The sequence below is a fragment of the Sinohyriopsis cumingii genome, chromosome 12 (genome assembly GCF_028554795.1).
Source record: "Sinohyriopsis cumingii isolate HCF-2022 chromosome 12, ASM2855479v2, whole genome shotgun sequence".
Classification (NCBI taxonomy): domain Eukaryota; kingdom Metazoa; phylum Mollusca; class Bivalvia; order Unionida; family Unionidae; genus Sinohyriopsis; species Sinohyriopsis cumingii.
The window spans coordinates 31,952,502-31,969,973 of NC_142972.1; the positions used below are offsets into that span (position 1 = coordinate 31,952,502).

At 34.9% G+C, this 17,472-nt stretch overlaps 1 protein-coding gene across 1 annotated transcript in view; it reads right to left on the reverse strand.

Moving 5' to 3' along the window:
- Nucleotides 1–17,472, reverse strand: part of LOC149786200 (N-acetylated-alpha-linked acidic dipeptidase 2-like) — a 173,274-nt gene that overhangs the window by 40,417 nt on the left and 115,385 nt on the right. The window contains exons 14-15 of the mRNA XM_089976557.1: nt 6,448–6,536; nt 4,978–5,071 (exon numbers count right to left, since the gene is read on the reverse strand). Coding sequence (XP_089832683.1) covers nt 4,978–5,071; nt 6,448–6,536 — 183 coding nt within the window. The remainder of the gene's footprint in view (nt 1–4,977; nt 5,072–6,447; nt 6,537–17,472) is intronic.

Here is a 17,472-nt window from a genome sequence, read left to right on the forward strand (position 1 = left end):
CAGAGTGAAAGTCACATGCTTTGTTTAACTTGACAGTAACAGTTACCTGTACAAGGATGCAGTAACAGCTACCTGCATCAATAATTACCTTGATTAACTGCTACAGATGAGAATTTATATAAAAGCATGCCGTTCATTCATCTAATCCTTAGTAATTCACCTGTACAATATATAGCTAACTTGCTCAGGTTAACCAACAGCAAAATACATAAAATGTGTAGTCATTAATACAGAAAGTTCTTCATTGTTTAAACATCTTTATTCCTATTTCCAATGACCATGGTTTGAAAGGCCCTTCTCAGAATGTACATAGTACGGAAGAATCTATGTGAACATAAGTGCAAACACTTCATCCATTTCAATAAAGCATAAAATGCAGGTCACAGTGACCTTCTTTGGTTTTAAGGATGTAGCAGTAACTAAGATGTATAATAATGATGTTTCATTATTGAAACATAAACAGCACTCAATATATTAATTTTTAATAGAAAATTTCAACCAAGCTACTGAAGCATGAAATTTGGGTCATAGAGACCTCTTTTTGCAGTAAGGCTGTAGAACTTTCCGAAATGCAAGCTTCATGTTTCTAGGTAGGATGGTGTGCATGCCAAAACTTTTGTTGTCATGATCAAGCCAAATACAAAAAGCTAACCAGACCCAGTAAAAGATGAAATGAAGGATACAATAGGTTTTTTTTGTTTTAAAAGGTGCATATCATTGTGAATGTTATGATTCTAGCATAAATAGTGCCTTACAAATGGAACAAAACTTAACTTTAAAATATCAACAATAATAACATATTTCTGCAATGAAGGAATAGTACTTATTAAGATGCATCTTAGTACCAAATTCATGACCCTATCTCTCTCTGTCTCTGTCTCTGTCTCTCTCTCTCTCTCTCTCTCTCTTATATATATACATAAGTTTTATTGTTTGTTGGTTTCTTTTTCTCTAGGATTATATGTTATGTATCACTGTATTTTGGACCTGATCATGTCCAAAATCAAGTTCATTGTGTACCTGGCCAGTAACTTTTATTTTGGTAAACAAATAATATATACTAGGTAATATTTTCTCTATGAGTGAGAGTTAAATATTAGTATCATTATCAACAAAAATAAACATATATATTGGGTCTTGTTCTAGGACATTTGTATTCCCTATACAATAACCTGTTTTACCTGATGTTTACCTCATTCTTTATTATTATTTTAGTAAAAGAGTTTATCTGTAACCCAGTTTGGCAATATCATGCTGAGGAAATGGAAGCTAAGTGCCTTTCCCAACAACTCACCAAAGAAGCTGGTTTGGGCAGGTCTTGAACCCACAAATCTTGGACAACAAATCTGATGCTCTACCAAGTGAGCTAGCATGGTTACCTTGTTTGGCATATAATTCAGAATTGAGTGAAGAAATGATTCAATACCAAACAGCATGGATAATGAACATAAGACATTGTAAGCTTTCTTTTAAAATCTGAGGCCCACCCCCCAGTCTCAAATAGCCTGCTGAATGAATGAAGGCCATCCACTGCTTCAAGGAATTTGGCAGGTTGATTTGTATGTCAGTCATGCTTCAAGGAATTTGGCAGGTTGATTTGTATGTCAGTCAAGCTTCAAAGAATTTGGCAGGTTGATTTGAATGTCAGTCATGCTTCAAGGAATTTGGCAGGCTGATTTGTATGTCAGTCATGCTTCAAAGAATTTGGCAGGTTGATTTGTATGTCAGTCATGCTTCAAAGAATTTGGCAGGCTGATTTGTATGTCAGTCATGCTTCAAAGAATTTGGCAGATTGATTTGTATGTCAGTCATGCTTCTAGGAATTTGGCAGGTTGATTTGTATGTCAGTCATGCTTCAAAGAATTTGGCAGGTTGATTTGTATGTCAGTCATGCTTCAAAGAATTTGGCAGGTTTATTTGAATGGCAGTCATGCTTCTTTAGTTTCTTTTGGTTTAAATCCTGACCCCATGGATGCATTTTATAAAGAAAAATGTTGTATGCATTTTGAGATATATACGTACAGTTATGTCTTTATGTTGCATAGAGTGAAACCCTGTTATAAGACTCTTCTTTATGAAATGAATTTGGACATAGCATAGTGGTGGCATGACATAGCATAGTGGTGGCATCACAAAGCATAGTGGTGGCATGACATAGCATAGTGATGGCATGACAGCATGGTGGTGGCATGACATGGCATAGTGGTGGCATGACACAGTCTAGTGGTGGCATGACATAGCATAGTGGTGGCATGACACAGCATGGTGATGGCATGACTCCACAAAATGTTATATTTTATACATTTCTAAAAATACTACAAAGTTTTTGTGCCAAAACAAGAAAAGTTTTCTTTAATAATTTGGCAAGAAAAAGAGTCTTATTACTCAATCTTTCATTGTATGAATAAAAATATTAAAAGTTTCTTTTGTGAATGTTCATTTCAACTGAGTCAACAGTCAATCATTGCAACAGGATCTTAATCTGAACTATTCATGCTATATATGTATGTACCAATGCATCATTCTCTGCTTACAGTTAACTATTAAGTATGCAAAAACTGTTTTTCATTTAACATCCATTGATTTAAAATTGTAACTGTGCTACTGAAAAATTAATCCATCCACACTGTTGCCCATCATGGACCAGATACAATGGCTATCATGGATGTCCACAATGTGGCTTGTAGTGGACATAAAGTTTTACTTTGCCAACTGGAAAGTCACAGCAATAGAATTATGTAATAATGTATGTCCACTGTGTATGGTGTTCATTGTGTAATATGTAATTATGTAATAGTGTATGTTCACTATGTATGGTGTTCATTGTGTAATATGTAATTATGTAATAATGTATGTCCACTGTGTGTTGTGTTCATTGTGTAATATGTAATTATGTAATAATGTATGTCCACTGTGTATGGTGTTCATTGTGTAATATGTAATTATGTAATAATGTATGTCCACTGTGTATGGAGTTCATTGTGTAATATGTAATTATGTAATAATGTATGTCCACTGTGTATGGTGTTCATTGTGTAATATGTAATTATGTAATAATGTATGTCCACTGTGTATGGTGTTCATTGTGTAATATGTAATTATGTAATAATGTATGTCCACTGTGTATGGTGTTCATTGTGTAATATGTAATTATGTAATAGTGTATGTTCACTATGTATGGTGTTCATTGTGTAATATGTAATTATGTAATAATGTATGTCCACTGTGTATGGTGTTCATTGTGTAATATGTAATAATGTATGACCACTGTGTATGGTGTTCATTGTGTAATATGTAATTATGTAATAGTGTATGTCCACTGTTTATGGTGTTCATTGACTGGCTCACACAAATATGGATCATGGTTGTTGTTGTAAGGTTTAATGCCTTTTTTTTCAGCACAAGATAGGTTATACATGGCGGCCAATACAACTGGTGGAGGAAGAACCCGGGAAAACCCCGGGAAGAACCACCGACCCACAAGAAGCTACTGGCAGGCTTTCTCATGTACCATCATTAGCCGAGCCTGAGACTTGAACTCACGCAGACAAGGTGAGATTACAGTGATCCATAACAGTGAGCGCTAAGGACCACTCGGCCACTCAGGGCCCCATGGATCATGGTAATGTATGGCAGGGACAATGGGCTTATTATACCACCATAAACATTCTCATGTAAAAGTAAACAGTTATTATGACTTTTCATGTTATTACAGTACAGTACTATGTTTCATTGTAACAGACTAACGTGAAAGCGTAACGAGTTACACTGACTTAGCAAACATGTGATGACACTTCAATATTATCTTTCATTGTAAGAGACTTGCATGAGACTGTAAGGAGTAGAGGTACCTGTTTACTGTGGTATTTTTGGGGGTGGCAAGTACTATACCTTTTCACTATAACAGTAATTTATTAATTCTGACATTATGCAATTTACATAATCTTGTTATGCATTTAATGATATTAATAGTTATGTTTTAAGTGTTCATGAAATGTATTTTTAAAAAGTTATATTTATCACAAATTAATTTTGAATATTACAAAGATAATCATATTTTAATCCTTTATCTTATGTTTGACATGTGTCACATATACCAGAAGGATTGCCAAATGGGATGTTGTGAGAAATATTTAGGCCAAATCCAGCTTCTGGACAAATTTTAGTGTTTAAACTTGTTCATTTTTCAGTTATTTACTGATGTATGTTAATGTGTAAAGTAAATGTATTCCTTGTAAGACTGAGAAACATACAAAGAATTTAAGGACAGCAGTACTGTTCTTTTCAATTTTTTAATTTTATGTAATTTCTCAAATTCACTGAATATTTTCTTATTTGTTGAGCAAATGTTTTGTTTACAGATAACTATCTTTGCCATGTGTTGCATTCTAGTCTTACCTTTCCTGAGAATTAATCAATATTGTAGACAGCGAACTGTAGGCTTCAAAGTAAATAGTTCCTACTTTTATCAACAATCTCAGTATAATGTCTTTAACAGGGCATCAGCTATGGTGCAAGTTTAATCATCCCACTTTAGCTATGGTGTTAGATTACAACTTGTACAACAATTAACATTAACACAACGAATTCATCTACTACAAGGTACGGACCATTTCTGGCTTTTTGGGTGGGGGCTGCAATATTTTTTTGAGTTATTTTATTTGCTCAAGTTTTGTTCAAATAATATAATGGGTATAATATGGTGTTGTTTTTCTATAACTCAAAGCAAGATGTCTCTTTTTCAGCTATTGACAGATGATGTTTTTAAAAAAAATAACATGTCAGGCACCTGCCTCAAAACATTAAATTGTTGGTTCATAATATAATTGTGGTATACAGTGGTATGCATTGTGGTATGTTCAGAAATACAGCATTACAATATTTTTTGTGGTACACAGCTCTAGTAGGTAGTTATACTGAGTTTGTAATAATGTAACGGCTCTTAAATATTATAAATTTTAATTGTAAGTTACTTACATAATCATAAGAATACCACATGTCAATACTGGGCACTCCAGCTCTTTGGTAGAATGCAGCCATGTCACTTCCTGAACCAAGGGAATAAAAAATGCTGCAATGATAATAATGATAATAATAACAGAATCAGTAACAGCAGCAGAGGGTCCCTTACTATAAAGCCTTTCAGTATATCACTGTCCCTCTTAATAATGCAGGTATGCATTCAATTGATAAAGTTTCCTCTTATACTTGCTACTTACTTTACTTGTTTTGTCATAAAGAGAACCAGTTATAATGCGATTTCACATCATGATATACTCAGTTTGTGTGGTCTAATGTACTTTAGGACTGAACTGCAGGAGCAACCCATGGTAAAAAGTACACTCACATACAATGTGGTCCACTTGTATGCCTCCAATGAAAGTATTTATAATACTGTAGCAGCAATACACTGTAGTAGTAGTAGTAAGAGTAATAGTAGTAGTAGCAACAGTAATAGTAGTAGCAATAGTAATAGTAGTAGTAGCAATAGTAATAATAGTAGTAGTAGCAATAATACTAGTAGCTGTAGTAATAGTCATAGTATTAGTAGTAGTAATAGTAGTAGCAAAGGTAACAGTAGCAGTAGCAATAGTAGTAGCAGTAGCAATAGTAATAGTAGTAATAATAGTAGCAGTAGTAATAGTAGTAGCAATACTAGTAGTAGTATTAGCAACAGGAGTAGCAATAGTAGTAGTAGCAACAGTAATACTAGTAACAATAGTAATAGTAGTAATAGTAGTAGTAGTAGCAATACTAATAGTAGTAGTTGTAGTAATTATCATAGTATTAGAAGTAACAATAGTAATAGTAGCAGTTGCAACAGTAGTAGTAGTAGCAATAGAGTAGTAGTAGCAACAGTAGTAGTAATAGTAGTAGTAGCAGTAGCAGAAATAATATTAGCAGTAGTAGCAATAGTAGTAGTAACAGTAGTAGCAATAGTAGTAGTAGTAGTAATAGCAATAGTAGTAGTTGTAGCAATAGTACTAGTAGTAGTAGCAATAGTAGTAGTAATGTTACACAAGTTATTAACAGCATCATTACAGGAAGACAAAGAAGATGCAGCAACTGAAGAAAAAGGAGAAGCATGCAGAGATGAAACTGAAGAAGACAATAATGACATTGAGCCATCTCTGCACTATAAAGATGACACTTGAGTTACCAAAAGCCAATCAACATAATAAGTTTATGATTGCTAGCAAACATGTGCGAACTGTATGACTAATTTTTTCACTGAAAGACAAAAGTAGTTCATATGGGCCCATTTTTGTGCTTGGATATTATTTTCTAGGTTTCCTGTTTACTTATGAAAAACACTGAAGCTATTAAAGAACAAACTTAAACTCTGAGGAAGAATACTCATGATGTTTCAAGTTATCTACAGAGATATGAACTATAGTGTGATACAGGCATTTAAACTACAATGAAAATCAAACAATGTCAATTTACCTTGGTTCTCCGGTTCCATTTCCTGGATTTGCCTTGTTCCATATGTCATATAGGGTCCTATAGGGTGATGCTGGATCAGGATTAGGAATCTTAAAAGGAAAAATAATTTTTTAAAAATTCAGTCCAACTTATAAAACACAATGTGGTATGGGTATAAAAGCTTTATCCAATTTTTGTATTGCTTGGAGTACTCTGAGGTTGCATGCAATTCAAGTGTTCTTGAGTATTCCAGTGATTGTATTTGATTTATGCTGAATATTCAAGTGTTTCTTAGTGTTTTGTGATGAGTGTTCTAGTGATGCTTGTACTTGATTTATGCTGATGAGTGTTCTAGTGATGTTTTGTATTTGATTTATGCTGAATATTCAAGTGTTGCTTAGTGTTTTGTGATGAGTGTTCTAGTGATACTTGTACTTGATTTATGCTGATGAATGTTCTGGTGATATTCTGTATTTGATTTATGCTGATGAGTGTTCTAGTGATGCTTGTACTTGATTTATGCTGATGAGTGTTCTAGTGATGCTTGTACTTGATTTATGCTGATGAGTGTTCTAGTGATGCTTGTACTTGATTTATGCTGATGAGTGTTCTAGTGATGCTTGTACTTGATTTATGCTGATGAGTGTTCTAGTGATGCTTGTACCTGATTTATGCTGATGAATGTTCTAGTGATGCTTGTACTTGATTCATGCTGATGAATGTTCTGGTGATATTCTGTATTTGATTTATGCTGATGAGTGTTCTAGTGATGCTTGTACTTGATTTATGCTGATGATTGTTCTAGTGATGCTTGTACTTGATTTATGCTGATGAGTGTTCTAGTGATGCTTGTACTTGATTTATGCTGATGAATGTTCTAGTGATGCTTGTACTTGATTTATGCTGATGAGTGTTCTAGTGATGCTTGTACTTGATTTATGCTGATGATTGTTCTAGTGATGCTTGTACTTGATTTATGCTGATGAGTGTTCTAGTGATGCTTGTACTTGATTTATGCTGATGAGTGTTCTAGTGATGCTTGTACCTGATTTATGCTGATGAATGTTCTAGTGATGCTTGTACTTGATTTATGCTGATGAGTGTTCTAGTGATGCTTGTACTTGATTTATGCTGATGAGTGTTCTAGTGATGCTTGTACTTGATTTATGCTGATGAGTGTTCTAGTGATGCTTGTACTTGATTTATGCTGATGAATGTTCTGGTGATATTCTGTATTTGATTTATGCTGAATATTCAAGTGATGCTTAGTGTTTAGTAATAATGAGTGTTCTAGTGATTCAATGTATTTCAATAATTCTGTATATTTAAGTGATGATTTGTACAAGTGATTCTATGTATTTCAATAATTCTGCATATTTCAGTGATTCAATGTATTTCAGTGATTCTGTGCATTTTAGTGGTGCTGAGTATCTGAGCAATGCTAAGTGAGGTGTGCAGAGTCTCTGAGTGATGCTGAGTATGTGTTCTATGCAGAGTATCTGAGTGATGCTGAGTATGTGATCTATGTAGAGTATCCGAGTGATGCTGAGTATGTGATCTATGCAGAGTATCTGAGTGATGCTGAGTATGTGATCTATGCAGAGTATCTGAGTGATGCTGAGTATGTGATCTATGTAGAGTATCTGAGTGATGCTGAGTATGTGATCTATGCAGAGTATCCGAGTGATGCTGAGTATGTGATCTATGCAGAGTATCTGAGTGATGCTGAGTATGTGATCTATGTAGAGTATCTGAGTGATGCTGATTATGTGATCTATGCAAAGTATCTGAGTGATGCTGAGTATGTGATCTATGCAGAGTATCTGAGTGATGCTGAGTATGTGATCTATGTAGAGTATCTGAGTGATGCTGATTATGTGATCTATGCAAAGTATCTGAGTGATGCTGAGTATGTGATCTATGTAGAGTATCTGAGTGATGCTGAGTATGTGATCTATGCAGAGTATCTGAGTGATGCTGAGTATGTGATCTATGTAGAGTATCTGAGTGATGCTGATTATGTGATCTATGCAAAGTATCTGAGTGATGCTGAGTATGTGATCTATGCAGAGTATCTGAGTGATACTAAGTATGTGAGGTGTGCAGAGTAAATGTGGTGCTGAGTAAGAGTGATGCAGAGTATCTGAGTGATATGGAGTATGCAACTTATGCAGAGTATCTGTGATGCTGAGTATTCAAATGATCCTCAGCATCCAAGTGATGCCAAGTATTCATGTGATTAGTGTTTGAGTTATCAAGATTTACTCTACTTATAGTTCACTTACAGGTTGATTATGAAAGTACATAAGCACACAATAAGCACATGTTCTAATGTGAAAGTAAATAAAAAAGCAGAAATAAATAAATATACTAAATCAGACAATTTGAAAAGATCAGAATGCTAAAATATGCAAACATACATTCATACTGGTTAATGTGTGTGGCAACTTGGCAAATATTCTAGTTTAGTCTTAAATTTGATATTTATCAAGTTCTACAAAATTGTCAGCTTTGCAGCCATTGTGACATCATGGTATTCTGTGTAGAACAGTACTAAGATTTATCACTTCAAAAATGATAAACAAAATTTATTTGAACAAGTGTAAGAATCGGAACAGCAGCTTTGTGTTTAAGGTTGTGTGGTATTAATGACAGCAACTATGTGTTTAGGGTTGTGGGACAATAATGATAGCAACTATGTGTTTCAAGTTGTGTGACAATAATGATAACAACTATGTGTTTAAGGTTGTGTGATATTAATGATAACACTATGTGTTTAAGGTTGTGTGACAATAATGATAGCAACTATGTGCTTCAGGTTGTGTGACAATACTGATAGCAGCTTTGTGTTTAAGATTGTGTGACAAAAATGATAGCAACTATGTGTTTAAGTTTATTTGACAATAATTATAACAACTATGTGTTTAAGGCTGTGTAACAATAATGATAACTATGTGTTTAAGGTTGTGTGGCATTAATGATAACAACTATGTGTTTATGATTGTGTCGTATTAATGATAGCAACTATGAGTTTAAGGTTGTGTGGCATTAATGATAACAACTATGCATTTACGGTTGTGTGGCAATAATGATAACTATGCATTTAAGGTTGTGTGGCATTAATGATAACAACTATGCATTTAAGGTTGTGTGACATTAATGATAACAACTATGTGTTTATGATTGTGTCGTATTAATGATAGCAACTATGAGTTTAAGGTTGTGTGGCATTAATGATAACAACTATGTGTTTAAGGTTGTGTGGCATTAATGATAACAACTATGTGTTTAAGGTTGTGTAGCATTAATGATAACAACTATGTGTTTAAGGTTGTGTGGCATTAATGATAACAACTATGTGTTTAAGGCTGTGTCCTATTAATGATAGCAACTATGTGTTTAAGGTTGTGTGGCATTAATCATAACAACTATGTGTTTAAGGTTGTGTGGCATTAATGATTACTATGAGTTTAAGGTTGTGTGGCATTTATGATAACTATGAGTTTAAGGTTGTGTGGCATTTATGATAACTACTGTGTGTTTAAGGTTGTGTGGCATTAATGATAACAACTATGTGTTTAAGGTTGTGTGGCATTTACGATAACTATGAGTTTAAGGTTGTGTGGCATTTATGATAACTATGAGTTTAAGGTTGTATGGCATTTATGATAACTACTATGTGTTTAAGGTTGTGTGGGATTTATGATAACTATGTGTTTAAGGTTGTGTGGCATTAATGATAACAACTATGTGTTTAAGGTTGTGTGGCATTAATGATAACAACTATGTGTTTAAGGTTGTGTGGCATTTATGATAACTATGAGTTTAAGGTTGTGTGGCATTTATGATAACTATGAGTTTAAGGTTGTGTGACATTTATGATAACTACTATGTGTTTAAGGTTGTGTGGGATTTATGATAACTATGTGTTTAAGGTTGTGTCATATTAATGATAGTAACTATGTGTTTAAGGTTGTGTGGCATTAATGATAACAACTATGTGTTTAAGGTTGTGTGGCATTTATGATAACTATGAGTTTAAGGTTGTGTGGCATTTATGATAACTATGAGTTTAAGGTTGTGTGGCATTTATGATAACTATGAGTTTAAGGTTGTGTGGCATTTATGATAACTACTATGTGTTTAAGGTTGTGTGGGATTTATGATAACTATGTGTTTAAGGTTGTGTCATATTAATGATAGTAACTATGTGTTTAAGGTCGTGTGGCATTAATGATGACAACTATGTGTTTAAAGTTGTGTGACAATAATGATAGCAACTACATGTTTAAGGTATAACAACTATGTGTTTAAGGTTGTGTGACAATAATGATAGCAACTACATGTTTAAGGTATAACAACTACATGTTTAAGGTTGTGTGACAATAATGATAGCAACTATGTGTTTACGGTTGTGTTACAAAAATGATAGCAACTATGAGTTTAAGGTTGTGTGACATTAATGATAACAACTATGTGTTTAAGGTTGTCTGACAATAATGATAACAACTATGTGTTTAAGGTTGTGTGACAATAACGATATCAGCAATGTGTTTAAGGTTTTGAGGCAATAATGATAACAGCTTTGTGTTTAAGGTTTTGGGACATTATTGATAACAGCTTTGTGTTTAAGATTGTGTGACAGCAATAATAACACAGCTATGTGTTTAAGGCTGTGTGACATTAATAATAAAAGCTATGTGTTTAAGATTGTTTGATATTAATAATAACATCATACCTATTAAGACTGTGTGACACTAGTTATAACAGCTTTGTTTCTAGTGTTGTTTGACAATAATGATAATACCTTTTATTCAAGGCTGTGTCATTTTGTATTGCTATCCACTGCATCTGGATTCATCACTAGATGTTTCAGCATCGTCATGATACTGGATCAGACAGGCCTAGTTGAGAGAGTGAAGGTGGCTCTGCACAACATTCCCTCACTTAAATCCAACAAATATCCAAGTGATGTCATTATACCCCACCTACCATCAAATACCTTCAAGTCCTGCGGTAATGGGCAAACAGCAAGTGTGGATACACTAGGAGCTGTAATTGCACACCTGCACACAAGTGACGCTGGTCATTTTTCACTGGTTTGAAGCAGCAGAGGAATTCAGCATCCTCTGGGCGCCTGAGCAGCCCAAATTAGGATTAGGTTGCTCACCTCCACAGCAAGAAGACAAGGCTAGAAAAGGCGCCTAAACATTGTCTGTTTCAATACAATGCTGGTCAGCATACTGTGGCTTACAGGGATCCCATCTTAATGGTTGAAATCTAAGAGGACAAAAATGACACAACTCGCCATCATTGCCTGGAATATGTGCACACTAATGGAAAGGGCATCAGCAGAAAGACCAGAGAGAAAAACAGCTCTAGCTGGTAAATAGCTGGCAAAATTCAATATCCTGATAGCAGTCCTGAATGAAAACTTGCCTAACTGATGTAGCTCAACGCACCAAAATAGGAGCTGACCACACATTCTTCTCGAGTGGCTGGAGTAAAAAGTGACATGAAGCTGATGTTGGGTCTACCTTCAAAACACAGCTGGTCAGCAAGCTTACAAATCTCCCAAAGGGCATGAATGAGAGACTGATGCAAATGAGATTCTGTCTCAAAAGAACATGCAATCATCAGCAACTATGCACTCCTTATGACTAACCCAGATGAGATCAAGGACAAGTTTTACGAAGACCTAGAGTCTCTTATAGTAGAAGTACTTAAGGCAGAGAAGCTCATCATCTTTGGTTACCTCAATGCTAGAGTTGGCACACATCAAAAGACATGGCCAGACATCATTGTCAAAAATGACCTTGGATTATGCAGCAACAACAGACACCTCTCCCTGAGGAAATGTGCTGAACACGACCTAATCACCAACATGGTCTTCCACTGCTAAACTGTAATAAGACATCTTAGATGCACATCCCAAGCACTGGCTTCTCACTGACTAGATCAGGGTCAGAAGACAGAAGCAGGATATCCAAATGATGAAGGCCAAGAGAAGTGCTGAATGCTGGACTAAACCTAGGCTCATAGTATACAAGCTTAATATCCAAATTCATCTGAGTAGATGGCCACAAGGCAAAAAAAGCCCCAAAAGTTCAATGTCTTCATACGGAAACAGGAGAAGATAAAACAGGCATTTGTCAAAGAACTGTGCACCCAGCAAGAAACAATAGCTGTGAACACTGAGAATTCAAGGAAAAGTTGGCATCCTTCAGTATCTGTGTAGTCAGCTACATCCAAAAACCCGTGATTGCACCTTGTGTAAACATCAGGACTGGTTTGCTGAGAACAATGCTGCTATACAGATAGTACTGCATGAGAAACACACAAGAAATATCAGTTACAAAAAATTTCTGTTTAGAAGACAGCACTTCATCATCTAAGAAAGCTACCCAAACAACATCAAGAGGACTGTCCAATGCAAGCAGAGTTGCAAGAACATTGGCTGAGCAACAAGGCAGATATGTTTTAGTCCTATGTAGACAAGAATGACAAGAAGAACTTCAATGGTACTTTGAAGACAATCTATGGGCCACAGTTATAAGGGGCATCTCCATGGCAACACTACAATGATCAGAACATTTCAACATCTTCAATCAGGATTCATCTATCTGTGAAAAGGCAAATGACTGACTGCCTCAAGTGGGAATCAACACATCATTGCTGAACCTCCAGTACTGACTGAAATTGAGAAAGGAATTTATCCACTGTCAAATGGCTAAGCACTGAAGCAGATTCAATACCAGCATAAGTCAACAAGGTTTACTTGGCACCTAATGATTGAACTCTTCCAGTTGTTGTTGTTGTGGGGTATAACGTCATTTTTCAGCACACAATAAGTTATGCATGGCAGCCAGTATTAATGGTGGAGGAAGAACCACCGACCCATGAGAAGCTACTGGCAAGCTTTCTCACATACCCACATTGGCCAAATCCTAGACTCGAACCCACGCAGACAGAGGTGAGAGAATTCTTCCAGTCAAAGTGGACTTAAGTTACTACCATATACCACTTGGGTACAAGGAAGCATTGACTGTCAACTTCTGCAAGCAGAAAGACAATCCTGTGACAAACATGGGAACATCTTCTTGCTGCCAATAGATGAAAAATTCCTTACCAGAATTCTGCAGAATCACCTTGTGCATCACACTGATCAAGTCATTAAGCCTGCGAGTCAGTGTGTCTTCTGGAACGGTCATGGGACGATAGACATGGTGTTTGCAACTTTTCAGTTCCAGAAGAAATGCCAGGAACAGAACTCCAAAATATAAAAAGCATTCATGGAACTGACAAGTCTTTTTACAGTCAGTCATAGGGACTCAGGAAGATTACTCCTCTTTTCCCAAAGAAATTTATTTTAATGGTTTGGCAATTCCATGATCACATGCTAGCTCAAGATGTGGGTGATGGTTAATGATCTGAATCATTCACAGTCACCAATGGAGTCAACCAAGGCTGTGTGTTGGCCACAACCCTCTTCAGCCTGTTCTCTGCTACACTTAAGATGCCTTCCATACTATACACTGGGATTGACATCAAATACCTGACTGATGGCAAGCTCTTCAATCTGAGGAGACTATGGGTGAAACCAAAGTTACAGGAAAGACTGTTCATGTTCCCCCCCAATTGGTGGTGATGGTTCCTTGAATGTAAAATCAGAGTCTGACATGCAACAGAGAATGGACAATTTCTCTTCAACTTGCAACAGTTTCAGTATCACAATCAGTATCAAGAAATACCAACCTTCCTTATATAGAGCCTATCATCACAGTAAAACCCTCCAGACAGTTGACAAGCTCACCCCTCTCAGCAGTACACTGTCACATGCGATCCACAAATGCCAGAATCACTAAGGTGGCGCTCACCAGATAATATGTACTTTTGAGAGAGTGACGTATGTAAGGTGAAGTAGTTCGCATTTAAAACATGCACAGTGGAGAGAATGTTTGCATACCTCTATGCTACATTAATGTAATGTGGATGATATTTCTTTTGGATATTGTACTTTTGGAAATTTTACATGATTTAAGCACACTGCTAACTAAAATGACTGCTCCCTTGTGTTAAAAAATCAGTCTGAATTAGTCTAAAGTACACTATACATAGCAGCTATTAAAATAGGGAAAATGAATTTTGCCAGACTAGACAATACCAGCTTCTGAAAGTGCAATGAATGAATTACCAAATATATAAAATGTAAAAAAAGTTATCGGCTCTTTTTTATACAATTGACCTCTGAAGTTCAGGAAGTGAAAATGACCAAGTAGAGCTAGCACTTTTTGAAAGGTGCACATTTGAAGTAAGGCCAAGCTGTATACTCTATAACCCATAGTACACCCATCAATCATACACCAAAATAAAGGGAATTAAAGGTTCTTTGCATTATACCTAAGATATACAAGGTCTTTTTTAAATAGCCAGTATAACCAGTGAGGAAAGCCGGGGACATTCTTTTTCTTTAAATTCCTAACCCTATGCAAAATGCGAAACTGTATAGCGCCACCTTAAAGAAAATAAAAAAATGTTTGCAATTATTTTTTTTTATTTTCATATAATTATGTATGATGTTCTGAATAAAATGGTACATTCATATTGCATTTAAGCATGAAAATAAGCTAATTATGATCATTTTTCTCTTGCTTACATAATTTGCCATGAGGTATGTTTGTGTGAGTAGTGACCTTAATTATGGGGAAATTAGAAGACTTAGAATATAGGAATAGAGTCAACTTAAATTTAAAACTGTTGCAATAAGTGACAGAAATATATGGTGAAAATGTTTCTTTTCATTTATTTGCAATGAAATAAAAAATAAATGATGAGAAAGTGAATTCGCTTCTTCCATATTAAACAATAGGCAAATATTTTACACTTTGACCTTTGACCTTTATGAAGCTGATGAGTTACCTCCCTTTTCTAATTGTAAAATTCATTGTTGATATCTCAGAAATAATTCTGGCTAGTTTCATGTTCCTATCATTCAGCATAACATTGGTTGCTATGTTTACAAAATGTAATGTGCATTCTTAAAATAGCTCACTTTTATCATGGGGGGGGTAGGCTGGACTTGTTAGAGACTCTGACACTCATAAATACTGTTCTGTGGGGAAAAAGGCAGGAGAATTATTCATAAGGATTGTTTTGATGCTTGCGACTTAAATGTTTCAGCCATATAAACATAATTAAATCATAAAAAAATAATATCTACATCTTCTTTATGGTGGTGCTCACCAGATAATATGTACTTTTGAGAAAGTGACGTATGTAAGGTGAAGTAGTTCGCATTTAAAACATGCACAGTGGAGAGAATGTTTGCATACCTCTATGCTACATTAATGTAATGTGGATGATATTTCTTTTGGATATTGTACTTTTGGAAATTTTACATGATTTAAGCACACTGCTAACTAAAATGACTGCTCCCTTGTGTTAAAAAATCAGTCTGAATTAGTCTAAAGTACACTATACATAGCAGCTATTAAAATAGGGAAAATGAATTTTGCCAGACTAGACAATACCAGCTTCTGAAAGTGCAATGAATGAATTACCAAATATATAAAATGTAAAAAAAGTTATCGGCTCTTTTTTATACAATTGACCTCTGAAGTTCAGGAAGTGAAAATGACCAAGTAGAGCTAGCACTTTTTGAAAGGTGCACATTTGAAGTAAGGCCAAGCTGTATACTCTATAACCCATAGTACACCCATCAATCATACACCAAAATAAAGGGAATTAAAGGTTCTTTGCATTATACCTAAGATATACAAGGTCTTTTTTAAATAGCCAGTATAACCAGTGAGGAAAGCCGGGGACATTCTTTTTCTTTAAATTCCTAACCCTATGCAAAATGCGAAACTGTATAGCGCCACCTTAAAGAAAATAAAAAAATGTTTGCAATTATTTTTTTTTATTTTCATATAATTATGTATGATGTTCTGAATAAAATGGTACATTCATATTGCATTTAAGCATGAAAATAAGCTAATTATGATCATTTTTCTCTTGCTTACATAATTTGCCATGAGGTATGTTTGTGTGAGTAGTGACCTTAATTATGGGGAAATTAGAAGACTTAGAATATAGGAATAGAGTCAACTTAAATTTAAAACTGTTGCAATAAGTGACAGAAATATATGGTGAAAATGTTTCTTTTCATTTATTTGCAATGAAATAAAAAATAAATGATGAGAAAGTGAATTCGCTTCTTCCATATTAAACAATAGGCAAATATTTTACACTTTGACCTTTGACCTTTATGAAGCTGATGAGTTACCTCCCTTTTCTAATTGTAAAATTCATTGTTGATATCTCAGAAATAATTCTGGCTAGTTTCATGTTCCTATCATTCAGCATAACATTGGTTGCTATGTTTACAAAATGTAATGTGCATTCTTAAAATAGCTCACTTTTATCATGGGGGGGGTAGGCTGGACTTGTTAGAGACTCTGACACTCATAAATACTGTTCTGTGGGGAAAAAGGCAGGAGAATTATTCATAAGGATTGTTTTGATGCTTGCGACTTAAATGTTTCAGCCATATAAACATAATTAAATCATAAAAAAATAATATCTACATCTTCTTTATGGTGGTGCTCACCAGATAATATGTACTTTTGAGAAAGTGACGTATGTAAGGTGAAGTAGTTCGCATTTAAAACATGCACAGTGGAGAGAATGTTTGCATACCTCTATGCTACATTAATGTAATGTGGATGATATTTCTTTTGGATATTGTACTTTTGGAAATTTTACATGATTTAAGCACACTGCTAACTAAAATGACTGCTCCCTTGTGTTAAAAAATCAGTCTGAATTAGTCTAAAGTACACTATACATAGCAGCTATTAAAATAGGGAAAATGAATTTTGCCAGACTAGACAATACCAGCTTCTGAAAGTGCAATGAATGAATTACCAAATATATAAAATGTAAAAAAAGTTATCAGCTCTTTTTTATACAATTGACCTCTGAAATTCAGGAAGTGAAAATGACCAAGTAGAGCTAGCACTTTTTTGAAAGGTGCACATTTGAAGT